At 41.5% G+C, this 16,762-nt stretch overlaps 1 protein-coding gene across 1 annotated transcript in view; it reads left to right on the top strand.

Moving 5' to 3' along the window:
* LOC141106602 (rod cGMP-specific 3',5'-cyclic phosphodiesterase subunit beta-like) overlaps positions 1-16,762 on the top strand; it is a 134,242-nt gene that overhangs the window by 108,518 nt on the left and 8,962 nt on the right. The window contains exons 20-21 of the mRNA XM_073597516.1: positions 993-1,076; positions 2,411-2,567. Of these exons, the coding sequence (XP_073453617.1) occupies positions 993-1,076; positions 2,411-2,567 (241 nt within the window). The remainder of the gene's footprint in view (positions 1-992; positions 1,077-2,410; positions 2,568-16,762) is intronic.

Below are 16,762 nucleotides of genomic sequence, written 5' to 3'. Positions count from 1 at the left end.
TAAGATGATTTGCAAGGGCTGCATACTTCCTAAACGTTGCCACTGGTCTGAATTGTAAGAACAGTAATGATAAGCAAACTACCGTAAATGATAACAGCTAATCAGCACAGTTGTGTACTGTTTGTAATACTTTTTTATTGCAGTAACAGTTTATTTTCATGACAAGCATTCAGGAGTCTACCACCTTTTTCTAAGAGGGTTTATTGTAGCTAGAGGGACACAAGTATTACACACACATAAGAAACCATAAGTAATTACAGGTTGCAAAACATTTTAAGTAAAAAACCAAAAAAAAACCAAAATAAAAACAAACAAACAAGAACAAATAAAAAACGTACAGAAACAAACAAAAACAAAGCAAAACAAAAAAAACTTGACTACTCTGTCTTTTTCTGCTGTCACTTTTCTATGTTTCTACTTGGACCTTAAAAGATGGGGTAGATCCCCAAACACTTGTCCTGAATATTTAACTGCAAATAAAAAAAGTATCACGGACAGTACTCAAATGTGTTGTTCCAAGTGCACTAATACAGCTACATTCACCTTAAAGTGGTTCTGAAGGCTGAAGTTTTTTAAATTGAATGCATTCTATGCATGAAGGTAAAAAAACTTCTGTGTGCAGCATCACATTTACAATTTATAAATATGGCCTATAGAGTTTTTTAAGTTAACCAACACATGTTGTTGCTGTTAATTTGGCCTGAGCATCTAGGCATCAAAGACCTCCGGTTAATAGGGTTTATAATGGCTTCTAATTAAAGGTAATAATGCATTTATTTGTGTTTTTTTCTATTATTAGTTTATATTGTATGTAATATTTCTTTAAAGGGCTTTTTTTTTAGAAAAAATCTAAAACACTCTTAAAAAATGTTTCAGAATTAGAATGATTATTCAGCTTTTGATGTGACATATCTTGCTAGTCATGCTGGCAGCAATGATACAGTGGAGTAGTACAGTTTTTTTTTCATAAAAAAAATATTTTTCTTTGACAGCCAATGATGGACAGAAACAAGTCTGCGGAACTGCCAAAGCTCCAGTGTGGTTTTATTGACTTTGTGTGCACCTTCGTTTATAAGGTAATTTACAAAAAACAGACATAAGCATACAAAGGGTATGCACTTTTAATTCGCTGTACAAACATAATCAAGATATCAGAAGAACTGCTGCAGTAAGGTGCATTTGACTTTTTTCACAATATTGTTCTATGTATTTTTGCTCCATAGCCATAGGGCCTTTGGAAAATTACTAATAACTACAGTCTGATTTAAAAATGTATCATTTTTTCCTGGAGAAATTTAAGGATTTAGATGATGATTACTTTATAATTTCTGCCTAATTTTATTTATTTTATTTTTTTATGGGCAGTTAATCTTTTCAACACAATAATGGTAAAACATTTCTATTCTATGAAGCTATTTATTTTCCTGAAGGCAGTTTTTGCTATTATGTGTTTTTTATTATTTTTTTTTAAATAAGTTATTGTAAGTGAAAACAAACTAAACAGTTGAGTTTCATAAATGTTTCAGTAACTTGTCAGAAGCTATGATGTAATAACCATAGTCATTTATTCACTGTTTTGGCAATACACTGATATAAAAAAACATAAAAACTGGATCTGCGAAAAAAAAAAAACTTGAGACCAGCCATGATGACACAATCCAACCACTTACTGATAGCTGCCTATTGCCATAACAATATGGTGGTTTAGTATTGTTATGGTATGAAATATTTCACATATTTAGAAATGTTGTTTATTGTATTGATTTATATAGCACTAAGAAGTTCAACAGAATTTTATCAAATATATAAAGCTTTTGAAGTGCAATCCCTATCCACAAACAATCTAATCTTATACTTTTCTTTTCCACTATCCTGCTGAACACTGCTTAATTGAAGGGGAATTGTCCACTGAAGCCTGAGAAACTCACACTGTCAGGAGTGTCCATCTTCTGTGTTAGCTGCTGTGCTCAATGGTTCCTTATAATTTTTTTCAGCAGAGGAACATTTTTAAACTTCTAGTATTGTAGAAGAATGTAAAACTCTGACACTGAAATCAAAATAGAAAACAGTCAATATCCATTAATATTAGATTACTCAGGGAGATCTATGTTTGTTTATGGCTGGAGATGGAAGTCAGTAGCATGCTGTCATCTACAGTGGCATATATTTTTGACAGCCTTCAGAAGACTTCTGCTATTAACTTCTTTTTGCAAAAGTAGAAAGGGGACAACCTCAGTTTACAAACGTCTTTGAATATGATATTAAAAACAAATGTCAGTGCTCCCATCAGTGCAATATAAAAGTTCCTATGTAAAATTAACCTGAGTTCATCTTTGGGCCTCCTCTCAATGTGGTATGATGGCTACAACAAACAAGCGATACTTACATGGGCTGTTTCATTGCTTCTTAGGAGTTTTCTCGATTCCATGAGGAGATCCAGCCAATGTTGGATGGTTTGCTGAATAACAGAAAGGAGTGGAAAGCTCTGGCAGATGAATATGAAGCCAAAATGAAAACAATTGAAGAGGAGAAGAAGAAGAAGGAAGAAGAATTAGCTGCTAAAAAAGGTGTGCAACCAATGTACATTTATGGTGCCTCGTGTGAATTTCATTTCAGTAATGTTCAACTAAACTCCTATTTGAAAAAACATTGATTTCAGACAAGATTTTTTGTATGTATTTTCTGTAAAAAATCGTCCTACCTGCCTGCCAGCAATGCTTTTTCTAAATGTACATTGAGCCACACATGTGCAGCTCAGTGTACAATGCTGGCAACTGCCGGGTGCCAAGATAAATTACACCCCCATGTTTTGAAAATTGTGTCATCTCTGGCCAGCCAATCAAGATGATCAAAGACACTGCACGCAGAAGAAAACCAGATGGAGTTGTCAGCATCAGGGACAAGGGTATTGTGGCTCTTGCAGCAGCACTGGAGGAGGGTGCTTTGCCTGCCATAATGTGCATATTAGCTGAGCATATTTGCACATCATGGTAAAACCCCTAGATGCTAGCCTAGGAGTTTAATTCTGCTTTAGGGATAAGTGCACTCCGGGGTGCTCTAATAAACAAATATTAGCTTCCTAGTTTATTTGATGCTTGGAACCACCCCAGACCTTCTGTACCTCCTTATTGGTCCAACAATGTCATTGATGGCTTTACTGGCTAATCAGGAAATGGAGAAGGTGGGATGGTGTAGGACTATGCACCATCTTCAGAAAGGAAGGCTCCATGGGTTTTTCAGAAGAATATTGGCCCTTTTTGCAAGCACCTGGGGATGCCTGCTATTACTTTACAAGGGCAGATTACAGCATTAAATGTCACTAGAGGTTTGCGTTAAATTGCTATTATTCTTCGTGGCCACTGGCCAGATGACTTTGGTTTGGTGCATGCACCATATATGAATAGTAAATAGGTGTACCAGAGGTCATAGACACTGGAATTGATTTACTAAAACTAGAGAGAGAAAAATCTGGTGCAGCTCTGCATAAAAACCAATCAGCTTCCAGGTTTTATTGTCAAAGCTTTATTGAACAAGCTGGAGTTAGAAGCTGATTGGCTAACATGTACAGCTTCACCAGATTTTGCACTCTCTAGGTTTTTTAAATCAACCCCACTGTGCTGTTCTTGAACAGTGGGCAATTGATTGTAGTATATCTTGAAAATTAAGGTATAGGCTACAATTACTTTATTCACATAGAAGCAGATTTACAAAAAGAGTTGGAAATCTTCATTAAAAGATTGTATGAATAATCACTTCAATTATCCAATCATGTAAAAAGTGAATTTCTGTTCACTTTGAATACCCAGTCATGTGCAGAAGCACATCACATGATTGGAAATTTGAAGTGAGTATATACACAATTTTTTTGAGTGAAGATTCTCAACTCCTTTAGCAAATCAGGCCAATGAAGTTCAGGGTGCATTTATCCTTTAAGTAACAGAACATGTAAAAAGGATAAATATTTATAGGTTTGCTTATTATATACTTATTATACAGTATGTCTAAAATACAAAACTGGTAAGGATACTCATAGACCTAAAATGAGTTTTGGTTGGATCGGCATATTATACTTTTTGTCTATAAGTAGAATCTGCATTAGCAGCTCCTAGAGTAGCTGTCACAGAAATACTCAAGAATGCACATAATGAAAAGTATTTATCCAGTGGTATTGTTTAGTTAATTAGTTACATTTAAACTGGTTCTCTGTTGTTTTATGTGGAATCATCAAAGCTAAGGTGACTTCATTAAGTCTTCTGCTGGCTGCTTCCTAAATGAACAATGAGTTACATTGTAAATGGCCAATGTAAGCTTTACTGGGGCTAGACAGATCACCATGGCCCGAGTACCTAAACAAAAGCCAATAATGTAGTGTAGAAGTGACAGATTGCTACTGACACTGTTTTGTAGTGGGGATTATTCTAATATATTAAAACAGTTACCAGACGGAGGACAGCATTCCCAGACATTATCGTTTTTACAATACATTTAAGGTAAAGAGATTTATATGCTGGAAGGATTTGTTGAACTAGTGCATCCCTATTACCCCTATTAGATGGTAGTGACATTACTGACATTGGTGGGTGGGTTCACGGTATAATGTGACCTGATTTTCTATTTACTCTCTAACTAGATCACCATTTTCTATTTACAGCTCCAGCTAAAATCAACTAAAATTTAAGCTGTGGGTTGATATGTCAGCACCACACGCCTTAACAAACTTGAAGTAATGGAGCCAGATGGAAAATTGTTGGACAAAAAGTGATTGCACCCAATCAGATGCAATCATTGTTTGGGTATACAGACAGCCACAGGTGCCATGGCTGTTTGAATACAACAGCTGGCAGGGTAGATACCTTTGCCCATGCTGTTTGGTGTGGATGGGGCAATTGAGAGATTTCTTATGTCCAGCCTGCAGGGTTGAATGAGAGGAATCTATCTATGTATAGGAATGTGTAGTAGTTTTGTTCATGTATTCTTTATTTACCATGGTCACCAATAGGGATGAGCCGAACACCCCCCGGTTCGGTTTGAAGCAGAAAATGCGAACGGGCAAAAAATTTGTTTGAACACACGGACACCATTAAAGTCTATGGGACACGAATGTGAAAAATCAAAAGTGCTAATTTTAAAAGCTTATATGCAAGTTATTGCTATAAAAAGTGTCTGGGGACCCGGGTCCTGCCCCAGGGGTCAAGTATCAATGCAAATTTTTTTTTTAAATAATGCTTAAAGTGAAACAATAAAAATGAAATATTCCTTTAAATATCGTGCCTGGGGGGTGTCTATAGTATGCCTGTAAAATGGCGCAATTTTCCCATGTTTAACAATACCACAGCAAATTTACATTTCTAAAGGAAAAAAAAGTAATTCAAAACTTCTCGCGGCTGTAATGCATTGTCAGATCCCAGCAATATAGATGAAAATCATTGAAAAAAATGGCATGGGTTCCCCCCCCAGTCCATTACCAGGCCCTTTGGGTCTGGTATGGATATTAAGGGGAACCCCAAACCCAAATTTAAAAAAATATATAACGTGGGGATCCCCCAGCCCCCCCAGGCAACTTATACTCTGAACAGCAGTATATATACTATACGGCCTGCCCTATATACTCTGCAGAAAATTGGGCCTTAGGTGTTGGTGGTACCAGAACACTGTAAGCCCTCACAGTTACTCTTGGTAAGTGCAGGAACGGGCCCTGCTGTGAAATACTATATCAAAAATTGTAATTACATGCCCCTGTTAAACAGGGGCAGAAAAATTGGGCTTTTGGTGGTGGTGGTGGTATCAGAACACTGTAAGCCCTCACAGTTTATCTTGTTGGGTGCAGGAATGGGCCCTGCTGTGAAATATTATATCAAAAATTGTAATTACATGCCCCTGTTAAACAGGGGCAGAAAACATGGGCCTTGGGTGGTGGTGGTGGTGCCACAACATTGTAAGCCCTCACAGTTACTCTTGTTGGGCACAGGAACGGGCCCTGCTGTGAAATATTGCATCAAAAATTGTAATTACATGCCCCTGTTAAACAGGGGCAGAAAAATTGGGCCTTGGGTGGTGGTGGTGGTGCCCTAAACCAAAAATATTTTTGGAAGCTAGCATCATCAAGATTGAGGAGGAATAGGATAGTCAGCATAGGCAGTCTTCAAGGGATCCCACATCCATAGAAAATTCAATCAGTTACATCAGCATCAGGTATTTGATAGCTGCTGATCCAAGACTGATTAGTTTTTAGGCATGTGAGCCTATCAAAGGAGTCTGTGGACAGGCGCACTCTATGATCCATTACAAACCCTCCAGCAGCACTGAATGTGCATTCAGTAAGAACGCTGGATGTGGGACAGGCCAGTAGCTCAATTGCATATTGACCAAGTTCTGGCCAGTGGTCCATCCCCAAGACCCAGTAACCCAGTGGATGCTCTGTTGGAAAGGTCTCCAGGTCTGCTCTTGCCCCTAGATATTCCTGCACCATGTAATGCAGATGCTAACGATGGTTGCTTGAACCAATCAGACCTTGGCGCTGAGGACTGAAAAATTGTTTAAAGGCATCGGTTAGCCAGCCATCTTCTCCACCGCTCTTCCTCTGACTGAACAAAGCCTCAGCAACACATTGTCTAGCACCAGGAAATTGTAACCTCCCAGGGTCTGGAAACGCATTGCACAAACCTTTCTTCAAGGCCTCCTGAAGAGGTTTTATCTTCTGCTCCTTCAGTGAAGGCAGGATGAGTTCTGCAACCTTACCCTTGTAACGTGGATCAAGAAGGGTTGCCAGCCAGTAATTATCCCTTTTCTTGATACCACGAATCCTAGGGTCCTTTTGTAGGCTTTGCAGAATCAGGGAGGCCATGCAGCGCAAGCTTGCAGAGGCATTCGATTCTGAGTCCTCTGGGTCACTAAGAATCACATGATCCATAACAACCTCCTCCCAGGCAAGTACAACTCCTTGGATTTCTGGGGACTGAAAACCACCCCTTGAAGACTGCTGCTGAGTGTTATCCTCCGCGTCTACGCTGACACAATCCTCCTCCTCTTCTTCCTGTGTGCTTGGCGGGCCTTAAGAGGTAAGGAAGTCCTCCTCTTCCTCCCGCTGTTCTGCCTCAAGTGTCCTGTCCATGATTCCATGAAGCGTGTGCTCCAACAGGAAGACTAGAGGGACAGTGTCACTGATGCATGCATTGTCCCTGCTCACCATCCTTGTGGCCTCATCAAATGGTGACAGGACAATTCATGCATCCTTGATCAATAGCCACTGGCGTGGCGAAAAGAAGCCAAGCTCCCCTGACCCTGTCCTGGTGCCATACTCACACAGGTACTCATTGATGGCCCTCTGCTGCATGTGCAGCCACTGCAGCATTGCCAACGTTGAGTTCAACCTGGTGGGCATGTCACAAATGATGCGGTTGGTGGGCAGGTTGCATTCCCTTTGAATGTCAGCTACCTGAGTACTGGCATTGTATGACCGGCGGAAATTACCATAGACTTTTCTGGCCTGCCTCAGGAGATCCTGTAAGCCTGGGTACCTGATCAAGAACTGCTGCACCACCAAATTCAAGATGTGTGCCAAACATGGAACATGGGTTAAGTGTCCCTGTCGGAGGGCAGAGAGAAGGTTGGTGCCATTGTCGCATACAACCATCCCTGGCTGACGGTGGCATGGCGTCAACCACCTCTGAGCCTGCCCCTGCAGAGCTGCCAGAATCTCTGCCCCAGTGTAGCTCCTGTCCCCTAAGCAAACCAACTCAAGCATGGCGTCTTTTTGCCTTACTGCTTGTGTAGCCCCTTGAACGCTTACAGAGCACCGCTGGTTCAGAGGACAAATCTGCAGAAGAGGCCATAGAGGAAGAAGAAGACGAGGGGATGGAGGAGAGAGCTGTGGCAGAATTACTACTAGCATTTTGGAGGCGTGGTGGTGGAACAAGCTCCAACAATACTGAACACTGTCCTGCATCCTTCTCAGCAGCCAGCAGAGTTACCCAGTGCCCTGTGAAGGTAATGTCCCTGCCCATGCCTGCTGGATCATGAGTCAGCGGTAATATGCACCTTACTGCTGACTGCCCTGTCCAATGAGGCCAAAACATTGCCTTCCACATGACGGTATAGAGCTGGAATGGCCTTCCGTGAAAAGAAATGGCGTTTTGGAACCTGCCACTGAGGTACAACACATTCCACAAATTCACGAAAGGGGGCAGAGTCTACCAGCTGAAAAAGCAGCAGTTGCAGTGCTAGCAGTATGGCCAAGCGAACATTTAGACGCTCAGCATGTGGATGGCTGGGACCAAATTTCTTTTTATGGTTCAGCAACTGGGGTAGGGAAATTTTCCTGCTAAAATCAGATGGTGGTGTAATGCTAGCAGATTGGCTGCAAGTACCTGGGACACCTATTGCTATACCTTCATTCCTCTCAGTGCAAGTTTTTGAGAGGACTGGAGATATAGTGGGGTTGGAGATCCCAGATGAGGAGCAAGGAGAAGTCCGCCATTTTCTTTGATGTGGGTCTTTCAAGTGCTGTTGCCAATGGACTGCATGGCAGGTCGTCATATGTCTGGTCAAGCATGTGGTGCCTAAGCGGCTGCTGTTTTGGCCACGCTTGACCCACTTCAGACATAGGTTGCAAACAGCAATGGTGTGATCTGCTGCACACGTGTGGAAAAAGGCCCACACCAAAGGAACCTTTAAAAGTCAGCAGCGCCCAGCAACTGCGGAGCTCTGCGGTGTGATGCAATAGGGTGGCTGCCCGTAAGCTACCCCCTAGAGGACATCCTGCCTGGAATTGGAATTGTGCCTCTTCCTCCTCCTCTCTTCTCTCAGGCACCCAAGTACAGTCAGTGACCTCATCACCCCCTCCCTCCTCGTCACTGGAGCAAACTTGGCAGCTGGGGGAACATGACTGTCAGTTTCTTGTCCTTCTTGGGCACCCCCTCTCTCTAGGCTCAGGATACGCCAATCCTCAACCTGGGAACCAACATCGGAGCCTTCAAATCACTGCACATCCTCCAACAGTATGTACCCGACACTGTGGTCGAATAATTCTGGGGACTCCTCCATGCATGATGGTGGGGCTATGGAAGGAGTGACTGTGGACAAGGAGCCGGTGGAATAGGCTGTTTTGGCAGCTGCGTTGGAAGGCAAATTAATCTCAGCCTGGGTGACAGAGGGTGAGGAGGATGAGGACGGCTTTGTTATCCACTCCACCAACTCTTCTGCATGTTCAGGCTCAAAAACACGGCCAGCAGCAGAATAAAAGGACAAGCATGCCCCACGGCCACCTGCAGAGGATGCACCATGTCCACGACCAGCACTGTTGACTGTAGACACAGAGGCTGCTTGCCCTCTTTTAGTGGCTTGTGAGCGTCTGCCTCTCCTTGGTGGCCTTCCGGACATGATGTATATTTTGTTTTGTAACACCACACTACACTGTATTAGATACTATACTGTATTAGATACACCACCAGAAGTGTAGTAGAAACTGTACACACTGATTAAATACTGTGTACACTGCCTGCACTGTATTAGCAACTGTACTACGGCTGCACTGTATTTTATACTATGTACACCACCAGAAGTGTAGTAGAAACTGTACACACTGTATTAGATATTGTGTACACCACCAGAAAAGTAGTAGAAACTGTACTACAGCTGCACTGTATTGTGTACTGTGTACACCACCAGAAGTGTAGTAGAAACTGTACACACTGTATTAGATACTGTGTACATCGCCTGCACTGTATTAGCAAATGTAGTACGGCTGCACTGTATTGTGTACTGTGTACACCACCAGAAGTATAGTAGAAACTGTACACACTGTATTAGATACTGTGTACACCGCCTGCACTGTATTAGCACCTGTACTACGGCTGCCTGTATTTTATACTGTGTACACCACCAGAAGTGTAGCAGACATTGTACACACTGTATTAGATACTGTGTACACCACCAGAAGTGTAGTAGAAACTGTACACACTGTATTAGATACTGTGTACACCGCCTGCACTGTATTAGCACCTGTACTACGGCTGCACTGTATTTTATACTGTGTACACCACCAGAAGTGTAGCAGACATTGTACACACTGTATTAGATACTGTGTACGCCACCAGAAAAGTATTAGCAACTGTACTACGGCTGCACTGTATTGTGTACTCTGTACACCACCAGACGTGTAGTACAAACTGTACACACTGTATTAGATACTGTGTACACCACCAGAAAAGTATTAGCAACTGTACTACGGCTGCACTGTATTGTGTACTGTGTACACCACCAGAAGTGTAGTAGAAACTGTACACACTGTATTAGATACTGTGTACAATGCCTGCACTGTATCAGCAACTGTACTATGGCTGCACTGTATTGTGTACTGTGTACACCACCAGAAGTGTAGTAGAAACTGTACAAACTGTATTAGATACTGTGTACACCGCCTGCACTGTATTAGCAACTGTACTACAGTACACACAGTAGACGCTGTAAACACTGTATTAGATACTGTGTACACCACCAGAAAAGTATTAGCAACTGTACTATGGCTGCACTGTATTTTATACTGTGTACACCACCAGAAGTGTAGTAGACACTGTACACACTGTATTAGATACTGTGTACACCTCCTGAAGTGTATTACAAACAGTACACCACAGAATGCACTGTAGATATAGGCTACACTGGATGCCGAGTATATATAAATATATATTAAGACACCGCCTTAAGTGTATTAGAAACAGTACACCACAGAATGTACTGTAGATATAGGCTACTGGATGCAGAGTGTATATATATATATATATATATATATATATATATATATATATATATATATATGTATGAGACTGTGTGTGTGTACACCCCTCACATTTTTGTAGATATTTTATTATAATTTTATTATATCTTTTCATTATATCTTTTCATGTGACAACACCGAAGAAATTACACTTTGCTACAATGTAAAATAGTGAGTGTGCAGCTTGTACAACAGTGTAAATTTGCTGTCCCCTCAAAATAACTCAACACGCAGCCATTAATGTCTAAACCGCTGGCAACCAAAGTGAGTACACCCCTAAGTGAAAATGTCCAAACTGGGCCCAATTAGCCATTTTCCTGCCCCGGTGAGGATCTGAAAAAAAGAATTGTTGCTCTACATAAAGATGGCCTAGGCTATAAGAAGATTGCCAAGACCCTGAGCTGCAGCACGGTGTCCAAGACCATACATGATTTAACAGTACAGGTTCCACTCAGAACAGGCCTCGCCATGGTCGACCAAAGAAGTTGAGTGCACGTGCTCAATGTCATATCCAGAGATTGTCTTTGGAAAATAGACGTATGAGTGTTGCCATCATTGCTGCAGAGGTTGAAAGGGTGGTGGGTCAGCCTGTCAGTGCTCAGACCACACGAGGCACACTGCATCAAATTGGTCTGCATGGCTGTCCTCCCAAAAGGAAGCCTCTTCTAAAAATGATGCACAAAAAAAACGCAAAAAAGTTTGCTGAAGACAAGCAGACTAAGGACATGGATTACTGGAACCATGTCCTGTGGTCTGATGAGACCAAGATAAACTTATTTGGTTCAGAAGGTGTCAAGCGTGTGTGGCAGCAACCATTTGAGGAGTGCAAATACAAATGTGTCTTGCCTACAGTCAAGCATGGTGGTGGGAGTGTCATGGTCTGGGGCTGCATGAGTGCTGCCGGCACTGGGGAGCTACAGTTCATTGAGGGAACCATGAATGCCAACATGTACTCTGACATACTGAAGCAGAGCATGATCCCTCCCTTTGGAGACTGGGCCACAGGGCAGTATTCCAACATGATAACCATCCTAAACACACCTCCAAGATGACCACTGCCTTGCTAAAGAAGCTGAGGGTAAAGGTGATGGACTGGTCACTGGCCAACCATGTTTTCAGACCTAAACCCTATTGAGCATCTGTGGGGCATCCTCAAATGGATGGTGGAGGAGCACAAGGTCTCTAACATCTACCAGCCCTGTGATCATGGAGGAGTGGAAGAGAACTCCAGTGGCAACCTGTGTAGCTCTGGTGAATGCCATGCCCAAGAGTGTTAAGGCAGTCCTGGAAAATAATGGTGGCCACACAAAATATTGACACTTTGGGCCCAATTTGGACATTTTCAATTAGGGGTGTACTCACTTTTGGTGCCAACAGTTAAGACATTAATGGCTGTGTTGAGTTATTTTGAGGGGACAGCAAATTTACACTGTTATACAAGCTGTATACTTAATTTACAAAAATGTGAGGGGTGTACTCACTTTTGTGAGATACTGTGCTTCTATGCTAAATGCAGAGTATATATATATATATATATATATATATATATATATATATATACACTAGACTGACTGTATATATATATATATATATATCAAATAAACTGCCTGCTTGACGTAACTCAAGCTATCTCTCTGTTCACGCCAACAACACTACACAGGGCCGCAGTGTAAGCTGCCTTATATAGTGTAGGGCATGGACTTAGTCCTCCTGAGCCATGACTGGCCAAAGGCACCCTGCCTATAAACCAATTATGGCTTCTTAGCAGAGGGCGCTGTGATTGGCATGCAGGTCAGGTGCATGCTTTGGCCAATCATCATACAGCAATGCACTGCGATCTCGCAGTGCATTATCGGGTGTTCCGCGGCGCTGGAATTTGCAGCGAACGCCCCATAATGTTCGCTGTTCTGCGAACGGGGGAACACCCGATGTTCAACCCAAACATCAAGCTCATCCATAGTCACCAATAATAAAAGTGATTGTTTAAAAAAAAATGTCAGCAAAATAGTTGTGCTGTAGTACTAATGGGGCATGCTGATAGGAGGAGAAAGAACAGTTAAGGAAATATGATCTCATCAGTCAGCTGCTCCTCCTTTTACTGTCCAATCACAGGCTGGAGAGAGAGCAAGACCTGTAAGTATTACTTAAAGAGGAGCTCCAGTTGTTTCTGTGTTTATTAAAAGTCAGCAGCTACAAAAAGTTAGCTGCTGACTTTTAATAAACACACACTCACCTGTCCCAGGATCCAGCGATGTGGTCATCTGAACCGTCACTTCTCTCCCTCTCCTCTCCCCAGTTCTGGCATTTCAACTGTGGGTACCCGCTGTGACAGCTTGCAGAGAGTCAAGTCGCACTGCGCCTGCTGAATGGTCTAACAGTCTTCTGGGACCTGTGATGTGTCCCAGATGACTGCAGAGAAAGAGGGGGAGAGAAGAACTTCTGCTCAGATTAGGCAATCCGAGTGGAAGTGGGAGCAGGTACCTGTCAAAATTAGGTACCCGCTCCCCCCCACACAAAAAAGTTACATGGCAAATGTGGCAGGCGAGTGGGGAGGAGTGCCTAAAGTGGAACTTCCCCTTTTGGTGGAGCTCCACTTTAACTGCGTCAGGGAAAAATTAGGACTCCTGCCCTGTTAGACAGGATTGTGCTGTGTGACAAAGCTTTGAGAATCTTAGCAATGCATATGAAGAAATACACTAGCTAGGATAAAAGGTAGACAAGCACAGGCTGCCTCCTCCTGAACCATATCAGGCCACATGCTCTCATCATTGGGAGGGTGCCTTGCAAGTGGGGACCTTTCTTTCAAAATTACCTTCTTCCCATGTTGATGAGGACTAGGGTCCACTTCCCCACAACCCTGGACTGGTTGTAGTGGGAGTTGGCACACAGGAGGATTTTTGGAATCTGGAAGCCCCCAGATTCTCATTTTCCCTCTTATGTGAATGAGTAAGTGGTACATAGTACCTCTACTCATTTCTTCAAAAAAAATCTTATAACTAGTCAATAAACAAACGTCCACTCCTTGACAAGTCCTTCAGTAAAAAGAAAACCCCGCAAAAATGTCCTACAAATTTAATCAATCATCAGTCACGTTATCCAGTGATGTAGAATGACAACTGCCAAAAGAAAAACACAATGAATGCTGATTCGATCCACTGACTATGATTGCTCACTGTGAATGACAGTTTCTGGGCCCTACAGCTGAATGTCAACAATGTAGTGAGGTATCCTGGGTGGTGTCATCGACCAAACATGGGCATGACCATGTTTGGTCGATGACCAAATACCAAGACCTCACCTCCCCTGCACAGCCTGGTTGCTGGCTCTGTGTATAGAGCACATGCAATAGAGGAAATCTGGACAGACGCACTCCAGTGGAAAATGTCTTTATTGAATAAAATCAGTCCATAGAGCAATTAAGGACAGTGGATGAATTAACTGACGTGTTTCACACCCCTTACGGGTGCTTAGTCATAGCTGAAGGTACATGTCTAAAAACATATACAGTATCTCACAAAAGTGAGTACACCCCTCATATTTTTGAAAATATTTTATTATATATTTTTACCACTGTATATGACAACACTGAGGAAATGACACTTTGCTACATTGTAAGACAACCTCTGGATATGATGCTGAGCATGTGCACTCAACTTCTTTGGTTGACCATGGCGAGGCCTGTTCTGAGTGGAACCTGTCCGGTGCTGCAGCTCAGTTTCGGGGTCTTGGCAATCTTGGCAATCTTCTTATAGCCTAGGCCATCTTTATGTAGAGCAACAATTCTTTTTTCAGATCCTCAGAGAGTTCTTTGCCTTGAGGTGCCATGTCAAACTTCCAGTGACCAGTATGAGAGAGTGAGAGCGATAACACCAAATTTAACACACCTGCTCCCCATTCACACCTGAGACCTTCTAACACTAACGAGTCACATGACATCGGGGAGGGAAAATGGCTAATTGGGCCCATTTTGGACATTTTCACTTAGGGGTGTACTTTTGTTGCCAATGGTTTAGACATTAATGGCTGTGTGTTGAGTTATTTTGAGGGGACAGCAAATTTACACTGCGATACAAGCTGAACACTCACTACTTTACATTGTAGCAAAGTGTAATTTCTTCAGTGTTGTAACATGAAAAGATATAATAAAACATTTACAACAATGTGAGGAGTGTACTCACTTTTGTGAGATACTGTATATATATATATACACACACACTATTCAAAGATTGAGCCTATCTGCATTGAACCTACAGATGTACTGTAACCAATAAAAAATTAAAAAAGGCAATCAGGGCAGTTGAAGCAATTGCACCAAAGGAGAGGTGCAGCCACAACGCCCTGTAACCCTTGGTATGCCAAAAGATGCTCACTCTTACCAAAAAAGTTTTAAAAATTATATAAAAATATATAAATATAGTGTAGAGGAGCATAAAGAAGCTAAACCAAAGTATATATGTCATAGAAAATGTATATATAAGAGAAATTATGTATATATAAATAAACACATTTACCTAAGACGATACACATATGCGTGCAAACAAGAAAAAGAAAAAGAAAAACACAAAATATTGATATGAAGTCAAAAAAGGAGGAAAATCCATTAATAAAAATAATGAATAAATAAATAGATAACATGACAAAATAAAAAAAATTCATTATATATCATATGAGTAAACGCATGCATGTATGTATATATACATACATGCAAGATATATCAACTATACCAAAAATACAAAATGTGATGCATTCCAGGAGTGATAGGGATAGACTAATGACAATTTCGGCAAACCGACACACACATCAAGGCTGTGTGTGGAGGGACACCCGAATCGCAACAATCCTACAATGTGTCATTTATAAATATCCAAATCCATCTCCCAACAAACCAAGAACACATCAAAGACATATAAAACCAACGGACCCCCCCCCCCCCCCTACACACACACACACACACACAAAGTGGAGGACTAAAAAGAAGGAATATAGATGGCTCAAAGAAATTAGGATTATTTCACAAGATGAAGTTGCACAAGATGAAATTGCACAAGATGACGTCGCACAGAAGCTATGATCATATAGAGAGATATATGCCCACTAAGTACATAGAAGGTAACCAACATCTCCAATATTGTATATGTGTATATAAATGTATGTATAGACGCATAATTGTGAAACATGCATTAGTGAATGCCATAGAGCAGAGATGGAGCTACTCTAAAGCAATGTTAACACATATACAAATGTGCAATAAAGGAGGAAGACAGGACAGGGCTCTTCATTTGTAGAAGTGGGAAACATCCCATTCAAAATTTAAACCAGCCAGTTTTCTAGTGTTAAAAGAAAATATCCAGTATACCTCCTTTTTGCACAGACTCCTACATTTATCCCCACCTCTTACTGGTGACACCACCTTCTCTACCCCCTGAATAATGAGGCTGGAGACATCTTTATTGTGACTGTCATTCCAATTTCTAGCAACATTAGTAGCATGATTCTTTTCTATGTCATAGATATGGTCATGGAGGCGGTCCCTCAGTCTACATGTAGTGCGACCCACGTATTGCATTTGGCACAATTAACAAGTGATAATGTAGACCAAATACCTCTTATTGCAGTTAATAAAGGATAAGAGCTTAGATTGTCTATTTATTGTAGTCGAACAAATAATGTCGCCCCTTTTAATATGGGCGCAACATGAACATCCATTAGTGCCACATTTAAAAGTGCCTCTAAACTGTAGCCAATGCGATTGGTGTTTTTTGTTGAAATATAAACTGGGAGACAATGATCTACCCAAGGTGGGTGCTCTACAAGAAACGGTTTTAACCCCCTTAGACAATATCTGAGCATGTTTAGGGTCATTGAATAACACAGATAAATACTTAAAAGCCTCATTCTTAATTTTGTCAAACTCAGAGCTAAAAGGAGTTGAAAAGATAGGAGCCTCAGTCTATGAACTGAAATCGTCCCTGAATTTACTTCTAGTTC

This window comes from Aquarana catesbeiana, linkage group LG01, assembly GCF_042186555.1.
Source record: "Aquarana catesbeiana isolate 2022-GZ linkage group LG01, ASM4218655v1, whole genome shotgun sequence".
In the NCBI taxonomy this organism is placed as follows: Eukaryota; Metazoa; Chordata; class Amphibia; order Anura; family Ranidae; genus Aquarana; species Aquarana catesbeiana.
This window is presented reverse-complemented; position numbering and strand designations above follow the sequence as displayed.